We start from the raw sequence: 13987 nt of genomic DNA, 5'->3' as shown, positions 1-13987 counted from the left end.
ATGTCATAACAAAAAGGTGAATTCTGAAAAATACATGAAACGCACACATACTCATCAGCAAGTGCATATCGAAGGCGAGATGAAATGACCCAGAAGCCAGAAGAGGTTAGTGATACATGAGAAATGGATATAAACAGAAATGAGACCTGGGAAGTGATGTCTGCAAGTGGGTGAAGCATATACTCGTGTATCACCCAATTGGTCTTTACAGCCTTGGCTCCCTTGCCTCGATGGAACACAAAAATGTGTCTAGTTCCGATCAGTTCGTTGGTTCCTCGAGGCTTGATTCGGCGGGGTTTACTGGTGGATTTCCAGCAGCCAGTAGTGGTGGTTCTTTTAGTGTTGGAGGTGTTGGCCCGAAAGAAAAACCACTCAAAATTATCAGAGGGGATAAATGATTTCTCTGCATAGGAACAGGGGAATGGAAAGAATCAGAGGTGTGCTCCATCTTCAAAAGCTAAAATCAGGAATTTGATAAATAAAATACCTGGGAGTTGCTCGGGATCGAACTTGTACAGATCAATCTCCTTGATAAATCTAACAAGATACTCCTTGCCAACATTCTTGTTCTTTAGGTAGTAGGTGATGAGCTCCTCCTCCGTGGGACGGAAACCAAAAAAGAAAACAAAGGATAGTTAATGAGTGTTTGCAGTAGACGCCAACGACTTTTGAGTGAGTTATCCACTTCTATCTACGAGGACTTGTCTTTTGATTTAGTAGTAATAAAAATTTCATAAATTTATGCAATTCAATCTTTATTTTAAGTGAGTTATCCACTTCTATCTACGAGAACTTGTCTTTTGATTTTCTAGTAACAATAATTTTTGTGAACAATTCAATATACTTACCACTTTGTGCTCTCGTGTCCAACTGTTTGTCTTAGTTTATCACCTCTTTGCCTTAATTTATATTTCCTAGTCTTTTTTTTTATTCTATTGTCAACAACGGCTGAATTAGGGTTCTTCTTCCTCATTTTCTCTGGTTTTTACAGGAATAGAATCCTCTGCCGTTGTATTTTCCGTTCTTTTCCACTTTGGTGGCTCTCTCAATTTAGGAAATTTTTCCCCTTTTATATGGTTTATTTCTTCCTATTTAGGGCTAAGAAGAATAATTTGTCCACTTAGGAAGTTTCTAATTGGATATTCAGTGATCCGTGCGTTTGCTGATTTGGATTATAATTTCTATGTCATCCCAAAAAATTTGTGTTATTTCCAAATTTGCTTTAACATCATGATTGAGCACAAATACTCTAAAATTATACTAAATAACTCAATTAAATGTACAATTAGGCTCGCTTTATGTAAATTGATCACATTTTTATGTTGAACGATAATATATGACTATTTACGACCATTACATGTATAGTTGTTGAGTAACCTACTAGTAAATATTAGGTTCCATAGTCTAATGATGTCTACTAAAATAATATATAGTCATTTATCAGGTATAGCTATGAAGTAACCTATAAGTAAAAATTAGATTTTATAGCTTAACGATCTCTACTAAAACAACATATAGTCATTTGTCATGTATAGTCGTTGAGTAATCTACAAGTAAACATCAGACTCCATAGTCTAACGATCTCTACAAAAATAATCTATGTGATTAGACTAAAATCTTATAAGGTCGTTATATTTTTCTAATCGAAAGTTATTATTTTTGGATTACTCATAACTCATCAGGAGCCTTTTCTCACCTTTCGTATGAACAAGCTCGAGCTAATTTCACACCGATTGAACATGAGTTAAGAACAAAGTTGGAGAAGATTGAGTTAGTTAGTCTTATAAATGTCTTGTGGGCCCATTACAAATTAAGTAGATAAATTTGAGTTAGGTTCTTGACCATATACTTCGTTGTTTTTGGTTGACAAAGAATTATGCTGAATTAAACAAGTTTTGGATTGAGAGAATAAGGGACCTTCCTCATACATGGTTATGTAATGTTTTGGGGCATTATGGATGATTCAAGGTTTTTTTAGATGGTTAGTGCCTTCATGTGTTGGTCAAGATCGAGCTAGATAATTCTGATCCAAGGAAGGTCATCATTTTGAAATAAAAATCGGTCCCTTAAATTTTACTTGCTAATTCTATGTGTGTATGTATATCTAACCTGAAAACGTAAATTACAATAGTCTTATTTACGAACAAAGTCAAGTCAAGACGAAAGTACTTTTCTAGTTGGTTTGGAAAATACTTTCATCTATGAAACCGGTTTGTTCCTGATAGACAGAAAACGAAGAAACAAAAACAAGATTTGAATTATGATTTTGAAAGACAAGAGAGAATAGAATCTTATTATTAATCATTCCTCCATGAGCGTATTTATACAGAAAAATATAGCTTTAACACAACCAGCTTAACTTGTTAACTTGCTTACACAGCTAACACGCGAGAAGAAATAACTAATTATCAGCTTAGTTAAACACCTTCCTTAATTACAGTAATACATAGTAACTTGCTATTATGAGTATCATAATTACCTGCATCATATCCATATGGGTACTAAATTTTATCACCAATTTCCATCCAGCAGCATATCTCTTGCAACTACGAAGAACAAAATAAGGCCTATACATACTCTGGCAACATAGGCGGATGCGGGGCTTGATCTGTGGTGAATGCATTTTGTAGTCAGGATGCTAGAACAACGCTTTCCTCGGCTCTCAACAGACCAACGTCCAGTTGAACTGGACTGGTGGGCTACAAGACTCTTAACTTCACTTTCTCGGTCTACAACAATGTCTTTATTTGAAGTTGCAGCTGCTCTATCAACTTTCTTCCACTTTGAAACTGCTTTTGCCTGCAAATTAAACGACGCTTCATGTAAGACATGCCAAATTGAAGTCATTCAAATTGGTTTCATGAGAAGAACATTTGTGAGTATTTTTGTTCTGTTCTCTCACCTTGTCGGGGGATGATACTACTTGGAGTTGAGTTTTCCTCTTCCATTGGATATTTTGTGAATCCTTTGCATGGTTTACAACCTTATCGGATCTGGGTTGGCCTTGAAATCTTAAAGTTATTGTTTCCCTATCAGGGTCATCACTGAGGTATGAAATGCCATTGGTTTGAAGTTCATCTCCACGAGGCCGGACAGAGGAAAGATCTTCTTCCCCTCCATACTTGAAAATCTTTGAAGTAAGTGGGCTTCTACGCGATTCTTTAATGATCGGCGTAGTTTGAGTTGGTACCCTTGAACTATGTTCATCGAACATACTGTGAGAAGTAGAATTACCCTGGAATGCACAATGAAATACAGACTATTTATCTCCAAGTCTAAATCAAGTGCACCCCTAGTAAATATTGTCCTCTTTGGACTCTTCCTTTTGGATATACCCTCAATATTTTTAAAATACGTCTGCTACGAAAAGGTTTCTACACTCTTATAAACAATATTTTGTTCTCTTCCTCAATCAACCAACGTAGGATCTCACAGTTTCTAACGCGACATAAATCAGAAATGGAATCACAGTGAAAAAGCATGGTTTAAGAAAGCTCGAATCAATTTCTTCAGTTAAGGATTTCCACCAAGATATTTGTGTACACTTAAAGATTTATGACATCCTTTTACCTGCAGATTTAAAGTTGCATACATGCCAGTGTCACCGTTGAGTGCACCACCCTGGTCTTCTTCAACCATTTCGAGATATTCCTTCCAGTTGAAATCACTGATTGAACTATTTGGTGTCCCTTCATGGAAATAAATCTCCTCAATATCAATGGCCTCATCATTAGGTTCATTGACCTGAGTCACGTGGCTGTTGTTAGCTTGGAAATCCATTGAGATGGGTTCCCGGTCAGAAAACAAAAGGGACTCCAATTCGGAAAAATCGTAACCCGAAACCTGGAGATTCGGTGGAAACAATGATTGTCAAATTCCTGGAATCTGAACATATAAATGCTAAGATTATTAAAACCAATCATGCTGCAGTAGGCACTAGGCAACGTCCAGGGATTGATCTTTCTAAATTCTAACCTCTTTATTTTGGTTCACTGAGACTTCATTATCGAACGTCAAATTCATAGGACCATTTTGTTCAGCTTCATCACATATCAAAACATCATTCTCATCCAGCTTTTTCTTTAGGAGACAAATAACAAACGGCCTCTGCATGAACAAGAGGACAAGAGGGAGAGTTAAACTAAGCATCATCAACATAGACCACCATACACTCTAATGCAAATGGTTAGGAATCATGAACCTTCACAATGCTATGATATTGTCAACTTTGAGCATAAGGTCTCATGGCTTTGCTTTTGGTTTCCCCAAAAGGCCTCATACCAATCTGATATGTATTCCTTACTTATAAACCCATAATCAACCCTTTAATTAGCCGATGTGGGACTCTTTTCCCAACAATCCTCTCCACAAACAAAGTACATTATAGAGCCTCCCCCAAGGCCTATGGAGCCCTCGAACAGCCTTTTCTTGATTGAGACTCTACTCCTTTGGAGCCCTCGAACAAATTACATCATTTGTTCGACACTTGAGTTACTTTTGACTACACCTTCGAGGCTCACAATTTCTTTGTTTGATATTTGAGGAGGCTAAGTTAAGGGCATGACTTTAATACCATGTTAGGAACCACGAACCTCCACAATGGTACGATAATGTCCACTTTGAGCATAAGCTCTCATGTCTTTGCTTTTGGTTTTCCCAAAAGGTGTCATACCAATTGATGTATTCCTTACTTACAAACCAATGATCAACCCCTTAATTAGTCCATGAGAGACTCCTTTCCCAACCATCCTCAACACAACCGGTTAAATTCGAGGATATTTGCCGCATATTTTCTAATCAATGTCAAGCTTAGTACATATCAAGATTCAAAGTTCAAAATCACATGAGAGACAGCATGAGAGGACATAAGCAGAAGCACAAAAGAAAGGAAACTAGAGTAGAGAGACGCGAAGAAAAAATGTATAGGGGACAAAGAAAGAGGGAAATCACCAGCTGCGCGAACTGGGGATCGGAATGAAGTTGATACTCGTGTATGACCCAATTGGTCCTGATTCCATTTGAAACCCGGCCACTGTAGAAGACCAGAGTTTTTTTGGTACCAATCAACTTCTTGGTTCGCGGAGCCAAGATTTTGCGGTCCTTGCCCGTGGATTTCCAGTAGCCGGTTTTCGTGGCCCTATTGGATCGACGGCTATTGGAATACTTCAAATCTTGGGCAGCAAAGAAAAACCATTCCTGCTCACTTGTATGGTCGTTTGAAAGGACTACGAAGAGATACAGAACGTTAGAGAAAGTAGAGCCGGACAAATGCAAATGCGAAGGCATGAAATGAAAAAAATGTGATCGCGAAAGAGGGATAAACACTAAACGTACAAGGAAGATCCCATGGCTCATGCTTGCAGATATCAACTTGACGGATGTAATCAACGAGGGATTCCCTTCCAAGCATCTTGTTCTTCAGGTAGTGATTAATTAGCTCCTCATCCGTCGGATGGAAGCGGAATCCAACCGGCAATAAATCCCCAGAAGGAAGCACGATGCAATCGGCCATCTAGTTTGCGACAACTACAAGATTCGTGGCGTATGTTTATGGGAAGAAGAAGAAGAAGAAGAAGAAGAAGGGAGTAGGGGAGCGAAGAGAAATGGGGGAGGAGGAAGGAATTAAGTAGAGGGGTTTCCATTGACTCTGAATCGGAGTCTGCCAGTGAGAGTGAAGGTCTTCAACTTCGTAAAGAAGCTAACGACTAGAAAGCGAATATGAAAAGAAGGGTTGCTATTGGTGACTGTCAAATCAACCCGCACCACTCCGAAGCTTCAAGCGCCAACACCTCACTCACTATCTAAATTATTATCATTTACGAAAGTTACACGAAGCTCCGGGTCACAATCGCACTTTGATGGCAGCGGATTTACGATTGTACGGCATTCACTCCCCAACAACAAGTAAGTTAAGCTTGTTCGTTCTTGCGTCATTTACGGCCAAGCGATGTATGCTCGAGCCTCTTGCCTTGGATCAAGAAGAAAGTTTTAGAAAACGGGGGTGAGAAATTTCGAAAGAGAGTTTTGAAAGCAAGATTTGAGAAATTGAAATTGGTGTTATATGGGAATGTAAGCAAAATGCAAAAACAATGACTTACTGCATATGACCATTGGGCAGAGAGAAGTTGACAACTAGTCATATCCCCTATAGTACATTTTGAGGCATTTCATGTTTGACAGGCCTAGACATGATTTTTCCGAAACGTCATACTCTCTAGAAATACAAAAGTAAAACTCTACAACATAGAAAGACGTTTGGCTTGTCATGGGCATGTGGCCATGAGCAACACGCCTTGAACGAACATGACTGTGACACTCGGCTCATAGGCATTTACACTACTTTTTTTAACCCATCTAGCCAAATTTTGGATGTAAATCGACCAAAGTTCTAAAANGAAACGGGGGTGAGAAATTTGGAAAGAGAGTTTTGAAAGCAAGATTTGAGAAATTAAAATTGGTNGAAGGCAAGGCCACAAAGTCAGCCCAAAAGTAAGATCACAATGTTGTTAGATCAAAACCGACTCGAGCTTAGTCAAGGGCAAGTGGGGCATTCTCAATGATACCCATTGTGCTGAAAGCCTCAATATGGNTAGTCATATCCCCTATAGTATATTTTGAGGCATTTCATGTTTGACAGGCCTAGACATGATTTTTCAGAAACGTCATACTCACTAGAAATACAAAAGTAAAACTCTACAACATGGAAAGACGTTTGGCTTGTCATGGGCATGTGGCCATGAGCAACACGCCTTGAACGAGCATGACTGTGACACTCGGCTCATAGGCATTTACACTACTTTTTTTAACCCATCTAGCCAAATTTTGGATGTAAATCGACCAAAGTTCTAAAACACACTCATTGTTTGGAGTAACATTGACTTGAAAACAAGGCAAGGCCACAAAGTCAACCCAAAAGTAAGATCACAATGTTGTTAGATCAAAACCGACTCGAGCTTAGTCAAGGGCAAGTGAGGCATTCTCAATGATACCCATTGTGCTGAAAGCCTCAATATGGGATATCGAGGGTGGTCTACTCAGCCTGATCCAAATTGACCAAATTGATACTAACTCAAAGCCTCAACTTTTTTGCTCTAAGTTTATTCCAATGTCTTCATGAAAACAAGATCCAAAAGTTTTGTGAGTCGAACCAAGGCCTAGATAGATGTATAAAACAGAGGTGGGTGAATGAATGAAGGCCTAGATAGATCTATAAAGAAGACCAACCAAGACCTACCTGATAAAGCCCATTGTGATTGAATGCCCAATATGGGTTTGCATGGCTTGCTCTAGCACCTCGAGCCAAACTAACCAGACCAATCCTTTTGAAAACCCCAAGTCATGCAAACCCATATTGGGCAGGTGGGTCATCAAGATAATGCTAAAAAACCTAGCAACTTATTACACATATCTCAAATCCTAGATCACTTATGCATCAAAGTGTGTGTGACAAGGTGCCATACCAATAGATTCTCCCAATTTTGCAGGTTGTCTCATCTCTTTCTTAGCTAAAATCATGCACAGGTCTAGCCAAGCAATCATCCTCTTTGTTAAACTTATTATTAATAATATTAATATCTTAGTTTAACACAGGGGATTTGAATTTTTAATCGGTTGCTTAAGAATGTCTTAAACCAGTTAGACTACTTCTTCTCTACTCAATTAATTTTCAACTTATAACTAAATAATCTTGGTATTTAATACATTAATTTGCAACAAAAAAAAAAAAACAAAAAAAATCTATTTATTTCCACAAGCTGAGACTGAACATTCCAAGACTTGAGATGAACATGGACTATTGACCACAAGCTCGAGACTGAGAAGGTTTATAGCACATGTTCCGCTTACCTGAAACTTTGCTGCTGCTGCGGCGCTCAGATAATGCTGTTTTAAGGATCCAAGTAACCTTCTAAAGCTTGATAGAGGGACATGGGCAGAGTATTGTACGTATATATATATGATACACATCCAACTTTAGTATCACAACTCTAAGAACACTGCAGCATTACTGGTGAAAACTCGACTCGAAGTCGGGCGTGATCGGAGAGGGAATAACCGTCGGGCCACGTCCCTATCTCGACTTCCCGGGGAAATAAAACAGCATGCTTCACTTTGAAGCCTACAACTTCTTCTTCGTTGCATGCATCAGTTCTCCCATTCACATTTTCCTCTGTCTGTTCGGAACATGCAAAACTCCTTAGCCTCTGCTGCACGTTTAAATTTGAGCAGTGGAAACAAGTTCCACATGTAAAATTAAGGAATTGGAAGAAGACAAGGCTAAGGAAACGTGATGAACATACCAGAAATTGTTCATAACTGGCTACACCATTTCCATCAATGGCGGCTTGTGTCCATAGATTCTTTGTTTCTTGAAAACTCAACCCATAAGGGAGATCAATCAAATTTACCTGTGTGAGATTTCTAATCATATTAATACCTCCGTACAAATAAATATATGCGGGTAGGAATTAGGTGGTGATCTAAAATACCTGGCGAAGTGCTTCACACAAAGTTGAGTATCTAATTAAATCATCATTTGTTTCATCCTTTTCAGACACTGAAACTTTTCCGAGCTGATTCTGCAACAAGCAGTGATTAAAGATTCAGATATAGCCCTGTCATAAACGCAAAAGAATCCTTTCCACAACATCAATCCTATGGCAGCACTCTCATCCCACTCACCCACCCAAGCATTAGAAGTCAGTGCTTGTGTGTGAGGTCCCATATCAGTTGGGGAGGAGAACAAGCATTTTTTATAAGAGTGGGGAAACCTCTTCCTAGCAAATGCATTTTAAAAACCTTGAGGGGAAGCTCGAAAGGGAAAGCCCAAAGAGGACAGTATTTGCTAGCGGTGGGCTTGGGCTGTTACAAATGGTATTAGAGCCAGACACCAGGCAATGTGCCAGCAAGGACGTTGAGCCTCGAAGGGGGTGGACTGGGGAGTCCCACATCGATTGGAGAAGGGAACAAGTGTCAGCGAGAACGTTGGGCCTCGAAGGGGGGTGGATTGTGAGATCCCACGTCAGTTGGGGAGGAAAACGAAGCATTTTTTTACAAGGGTATGGAAACATCTCCCATGCAGACGCGTTTTAAAAACCTTGAAGGGAATCTCAAAAGAAAAGGGCCAAAGATAACAATATCTACTTACGGTGGGCTTATTAAAAGGAGTGAATTTCAGAGTCGTGTATTGTAGGTCGTAGATTTGAAATTTGGAAAAGTTTGTGTAGTCTTGTGGTTTTAGAAACTATACTTGTTCAACACAAACTCATGAACCAAAAGCTCCCAAAAGAAGTTCTTCCTTCCCTAGCTTGGCAAGTGAAAGCTTCATCGTTATTGTGATTAAATACACAAGAACAGATAGCATTGGACTAATAGATATAAAATAGGATACACATAACATGGAAACGACAGATGTACCTTAATTATACCAAAAACAGCTTCTGCAAAACTTGTCTTCAACGGTTTTCTGGACATATTAGGATTACGAAGCCAAATAAAATCAACACCACAGATATTTCCTCGGTGATTGAGATGACTAACCCACTGTGTATAACAAGGAAGAAAACCAAACTTGCATTATTACAGAATTGATATCAACTCGAAACGAAAATCGACATGTTCTAATACGAACCTTGTGAGCATCTACTTCATTGTCAGTATAATGATGAGCAGTGTCATATGATGAAACAAAGCCTTGTGACCTCAGAAATTTATAAACATGCCCACGTTTGCTTCCATTCCAGTCCCTGCAAAACATATCTTCAAACCATATCAACGTTTAAAAGAACTTTGAGTGACATGAATCTTACAACTCAAATGAATGGCAGCATGCTAACCCGCAGAGTATAACAGGCATGGGTTTGAGATGGTTTTCTATCTGATATGATTCTACATATTCCAATATCTTGTAAACCTAGCAGAAGACAACAAATTTAGTTCGGTCATCACTGGATTAGAAGGATGAACAAGTGAGTATATACCTGGTTTAGTCTTGCTATGGATAGACTGGAATCATGAGGAAATAACAGATGAGTATTAACAACAATGATTTCTGGGGGAACAATAGTTTTTAGATTTTGAGAAAAGGGCTTAACCAATTGGATATGTAACATTTGGGCAACACGATCTCCAAAGTCATTAAAAAGCAAATCTTTAACATTAAGAACCGTGAAGTAGTTCTTATGCACAGCAGTTAGCAGACCTACAAAGAGAAATTTGAAGATTAAATGGGATTTTCTTAATCTTTGAACATCAATTATGATTAGTGGAGTGGGTGGGTAAGAGCATAATAATACCATCTCCACGATTGTTGGTCCGTGCAAGCTTGAAGCATGTATATCCTGCATGACCAAGCTTGTCCAAATACATACGTACAAGTTCTTCATTGCCCACCCAGAATTCCTGTTTATGAATCCCAAGAGAGTGATTATATTAACAAATGAGGGAAGAGGAGTAGAGAAAAGATGAGAAAAACACTGAAATACAACCTGGAGACATATAATGGAAGATGAATCATAGAGCAAGCAGTCTAGAATTTTGCGGTTTCTATCAAACCAAAACGCTCTGAAGTCGCTTTCCCTGAGGCACTGATTCTGTACCAAAATAAAAATGGGGAATTCAGATGAAGAAATCCATATTCGATTAGATTATAATGGAAACGACCAGAAGACAGACCTGTTGATCAAGACGTTTATAAATCGGAGCTAGAATGTTAAAAGTGGTGCAGGACACACATGGTTCTTCCCTTATCTCTGACTCTGCCATGGATTTAGAATTACAGTTCTTGGTTCTTGAAAGAATCAACTAAAACTCTGCAAAATATGAATCCAATAGTTCTACATGAATGAATACAACAATCTTTAGTATAGGAAAGCAAACAAACAGTAGAACCCACCTGAAATTGAAAACAAGAACTAATATCTCTACTTGAATGGGGTTCGATTTGTCACGGGAAAGCAAACGAACGCGAGAAACTCGAAATGGGTTTTAATGAGAGATGGAAAAGAGATAGAGGGTAGAGGATCGTCAAACACGTTAATGATTTTATTGACGACAAGATAACGCAGCAAAAGGTTCGAGAAAATAAGGCAACGGGGTGTGGAACTTAGATATTTTGAAGAGATGAGCAAAGTAAAATCCTTTAGAGGAATATAGGGTCACACGAACTGGAAAATTCTGTGCTTTTGACGCTTTCGTATTTCTTTAATGAACGATGTCTAGAACTTGACAACTGGGTTGCATAGTATATGGCTTGGCTACCATGTTTATGTTACTGAACCGAAACAACGAAGCAACAGCGTGTCGGTGCCCTCTAGCTAAGCATACGACTGTCACTGGCAACTAAATCGAGAAAACAATTCAGAGCCACAAGCTTAACGCGGCGAAAACGACCCAGCCTTACTCAATTCTGATGCACCAACAAAGCTCTCTGCCATTTGTAAGATGTTGAGGATGGTTGGGAAAGTGGAAGGATAAGGGTAAGATATTAAGTAAGAGATGTTGAGGATTGTTGAAAGCTCAATACAAAATATTATATCATACTGAGAGTCGTGGTTACTAACATGTTATCAGAGCCATGCTCTTAACTTAGTCATGTCAATAGAATCCTCAAGTGTCGAACAAAGACGTGAGCATTCGTGAGCATAGGTGTAGTTAAAAGTGATTCAGGTGTCGAACAAATGGTATGCTTTGTTAGAGGACTCCAAAGGAGTCGAGTCTCAATTAAGGGGAGGTTGTTCGTCAAGGGCTTTATAGGCTTCAGGGAAGGCTCTATAGTGTACTTTGTTCGAAGGGAGGATTGTTGGGAGAGGAGTCCTACCTCGGTTAATTAAGGAGTTAATCATGGTTTAAGTAAAGAATACATCTTCATTGGTACGAGAGTTTATATTCAAAATGGACAATATCATACTATTTCGGAGAGCCATAGGAATCCTAACATAAGAGAAAGACATCCAATCCAAGAAAACAAGATAAAAGCGGGTGTTTTACGCATAGAGAGACAAAGGATAGAACAATCCATACAACTTTTTCTCACCCAATAGTAGAAAGGCGAAAGCTTTACAACAAGATTACCATAAACCAACACAGCTGAGCTGACCACATACAAATTCATAAAAAGAGAAGACGCTGCACAGTGACAGAAAGAAAGAGCCACGCATATTACTCACATATTCTTATCTTTTTCATCATCTTTCACTGATGTGTTGAACCAAGGTATCCACACAGATGTAGTCTTCTGATATTGCCTGTAAGCTTCTGCTCTGTACTCTTGCTTCACCATTCGCTCTTCAACCAGCTTGGTTACATAAGCTAAGCACAAACTGTTCACCATTGATCCAACAAGGCTCCATTCCTCACCTAAGCCCCACGCAAATATCACAAGTCCCCACCACCACAGCTGCTCTCCAAAGTAGTTTGGGTGTCGGGAGTAACGCCACAATCCCTCCTCTAAATTGGGCACCATTGATTTTCCACTCATTTTTAGCTCGCTGTTCCTTGTCACGAATTCATGGAGTTGGGTGTCAGCAAAGTAGGCGATCACAATTCCAGACACACACACAAAGATTGCTACCAAATCCCACATATTCAATGCCTCGTCAACTGAGTGGACGACGTATAGAGGAAGGCATACGCCGATCAGGAATATCTGTATTAAAGTTGAAGGGAAACAAACACAAATGAACCAATTGGCTTAGGCATAAACAAGGAGAGTGTCGTGGATTGGATCAGTTGTTACCTGCTGTGAAAGATAGACGGCGAAGAAAGAAACCCACCACCAGTTCTTGCCGTACTGTTGGCGCATATCAGTGAACCTCCAGTCCTCTCTGACTCCCAGTTGCCATCCCTCCCGCCTCAAGTAGTTGTGGGTAAGCCTTATGCTCCATATCCAAGTCAAAGCAATTGCGATCCATGACCTCAATTCATTATAGTGAGCTAAAGGGTGAGAAGCAAAATAGTGAACGAGCATCACGGGTATCAAAGTCCAGTACAGGTCAATCATCTGCACCAATCAAAACATGAAATAAAAATCAGCCGTTTGGTGCTGAGGAAATTGAGAAGAGAAGAATTTTGGGGGAAGGAGGCTCACCCAGTGGCTGGATTGTACATGGCTGAGGAGCCAGAAGACGAAGTTGACATTGAGGAAGAAGAGTGCATTCACCAATAGAAGAGGATGGTGATAGCACCACTTCCAGAGACCAGTACAAGTACCATTACCACAGTTGCTGAGGAAACAGAGGTAAAAGAGAATGGAGGGAAGCGGAACCAGTAAGGCTACGACAGCATTTTTCAGATTACCCCCATTTCTGCCGCTACCCATCGCCATGGCTTTTCCAACTTTCCTGTCAGAATCTTGCTCGATGATCGTCCGCGCCACAGCCCCGCTTATGCCAACGCCTCCCACTGCTGATTGCCGTCTCCCCTGTCTATTTTTATAGGGCTGCCGCTGCTGCTACTGAGACGAGACTTTTGGGTGTCTCTTTTGACTTTGTAACCAGCCTATGTGATTTTCTTACCAACTAAAGTGCTCAAATTTCGAACCATTTGTTAAACAAAGTACAAAGTTTAAAGATATGTTTGATAATTTAAGGAATCACTTTGGTTGTGTATACTAAGAAGGAGTTGGCAAGATATCATAACTGGAATTTTCATTGGTCCCTAATTCGAACAATAACAATGGAAAGAGCCTCCTGGCAGTGGGGTTTAGTGAAGAGTAGGGGTCCATAGAAGTAAAATAACAATTAAGATAATTAATTATTTGAGGACCACGAAAAGAAAGTATAATAATTATGGTAACTAATTATTAGAGAACCAGAAGCAGCAGCAGGCTTGGTATTGGCATATGATTAAAGAGACTGCAAATAGCTTTGCATGCAATTAGTAATTGGTAATTGGGAAATGGGGTGTGAGCGAAATGATGCGAGGTTGAGGGCAATGCAAGTGCGCCTAATCATAATGATGGGCGGCCCCCCGCGCAGTCCGGCAAATCCAA

At 39.6% G+C, this 13987-nt stretch overlaps 3 protein-coding genes across 6 annotated transcripts; all 3 read right to left on the bottom strand.

The window, feature by feature from the left end:
• Positions 1 to 2264: 2264 nt before the first annotated feature.
• Positions 2265 to 5910, bottom strand: LOC111799733 (NAC domain-containing protein 86-like). 2 transcript variants are annotated; one of them, XM_023683184.1, is made up of 6 exons: positions 5335 to 5902; positions 4951 to 5225; positions 3976 to 4107; positions 3571 to 3843; positions 2903 to 3235; positions 2265 to 2799 (listed from the first exon to the last, which is right to left on the bottom strand). In XM_023683184.1, the coding sequence occupies exons 1-6, from the start codon at positions 5510 to 5512 to the stop codon at positions 2512 to 2514; spliced, it is 1479 nt and encodes a 492-aa protein (XP_023538952.1). In that variant the 5' UTR covers positions 5513 to 5902; the 3' UTR covers positions 2265 to 2511. The 2 variants fall into 2 exon arrangements, with proteins under 2 accessions (XP_023538952.1, XP_023538953.1); XM_023683185.1 differs by lacking the exon at positions 3976 to 4107 and having other exon boundaries at positions 5335 to 5910.
• A 1688-nt stretch (positions 5911 to 7598) lies between these two features.
• On the bottom strand, positions 7599 to 11439 carry LOC111799734 (uncharacterized calcium-binding protein At1g02270-like). Of its 3 annotated transcripts, none has more exons than XM_023683186.1 (11): positions 10892 to 11439; positions 10672 to 10808; positions 10485 to 10589; positions 10293 to 10398; positions 9978 to 10198; positions 9834 to 9910; positions 9629 to 9743; positions 9415 to 9540; positions 8487 to 8576; positions 8298 to 8405; positions 7599 to 8204 (listed from the first exon to the last, which is right to left on the bottom strand). In XM_023683186.1, exons 2-11 carry the CDS (start codon positions 10759 to 10761, stop codon positions 7986 to 7988), a joined length of 1257 nt encoding a protein of 418 aa, XP_023538954.1. In that variant the 5' UTR covers positions 10762 to 10808; positions 10892 to 11439; the 3' UTR covers positions 7599 to 7985. The 3 variants fall into 3 exon arrangements, with proteins under 3 accessions (XP_023538954.1, XP_023538955.1, XP_023538957.1); XM_023683187.1 differs by having other exon boundaries at positions 7599 to 8201; XM_023683189.1 differs by having other exon boundaries at positions 7599 to 8171.
• A 520-nt stretch (positions 11440 to 11959) lies between these two features.
• Positions 11960 to 13547, bottom strand: LOC111799735 (uncharacterized protein C594.04c-like). The gene is made up of 3 exons (XM_023683190.1): positions 13085 to 13547; positions 12734 to 12997; positions 11960 to 12643 (listed from the first exon to the last, which is right to left on the bottom strand). The coding sequence occupies exons 1-3, from the start codon at positions 13319 to 13321 to the stop codon at positions 12161 to 12163; spliced, it is 984 nt and encodes a 327-aa protein (XP_023538958.1). The 5' UTR covers positions 13322 to 13547; the 3' UTR covers positions 11960 to 12160.
• Positions 13548 to 13987: the final 440 nt, after the last annotated feature.

Source organism: Cucurbita pepo, chromosome LG08 (genome assembly GCF_002806865.2).
Source record: "Cucurbita pepo subsp. pepo cultivar mu-cu-16 chromosome LG08, ASM280686v2, whole genome shotgun sequence".
NCBI lineage: Eukaryota > Viridiplantae > Streptophyta > Magnoliopsida > Cucurbitales > Cucurbitaceae > Cucurbita > Cucurbita pepo.
The sequence above is the reverse complement of the archived record's forward strand: the minus strand, read 5'-3'. Positions and strand labels throughout refer to the sequence as shown.

Coding starts and splice junctions, on each gene's coding strand:
- LOC111799733 (XM_023683184.1), bottom strand. CDS start 5,512: ATGGCCGATTGCATCGTGCTTCCTTCTGGGGATTTATTGCCGGTTGGA. Junction 3,844..3,975: donor CAGTGAACCAAAATAAAGAG/GTTAGAATTTAG, acceptor CCGAATCTCCAG/GTTTCGGGTTACGATTTTTC. Junction 3,236..3,570: donor ATGCAACTTTAAATCTGCAG/GTAAAAGGATGT, acceptor TGTGCATTCCAG/GGTAATTCTACTTCTCACAG.
- LOC111799734 (XM_023683186.1), bottom strand. CDS start 10,761: ATGGCAGAGTCAGAGATAAGGGAAGAACCATGTGTGTCCTGCACCACT. Junction 9,541..9,628: donor ATGAAGTAGATGCTCACAAG/GTTCGTATTAGA, acceptor TGTTATACACAG/TGGGTTAGTCATCTCAATCA. Junction 8,577..9,414: donor CTGTTTTTGGTATAATTAAG/GTACATCTGTCG, acceptor TGCTTGTTGCAG/AATCAGCTCGGAAAAGTTTC.
- LOC111799735 (XM_023683190.1), bottom strand. CDS start 13,321: ATGGCGATGGGTAGCGGCAGAAATGGGGGTAATCTGAAAAATGCTGTC. Junction 12,998..13,084: donor ATGTACAATCCAGCCACTGG/GTGAGCCTCCTT, acceptor TGATTGGTGCAG/ATGATTGACCTGTACTGGAC. Junction 12,644..12,733: donor CCGTCTATCTTTCACAGCAG/GTAACAACTGAT, acceptor ACTTTAATACAG/ATATTCCTGATCGGCGTATG.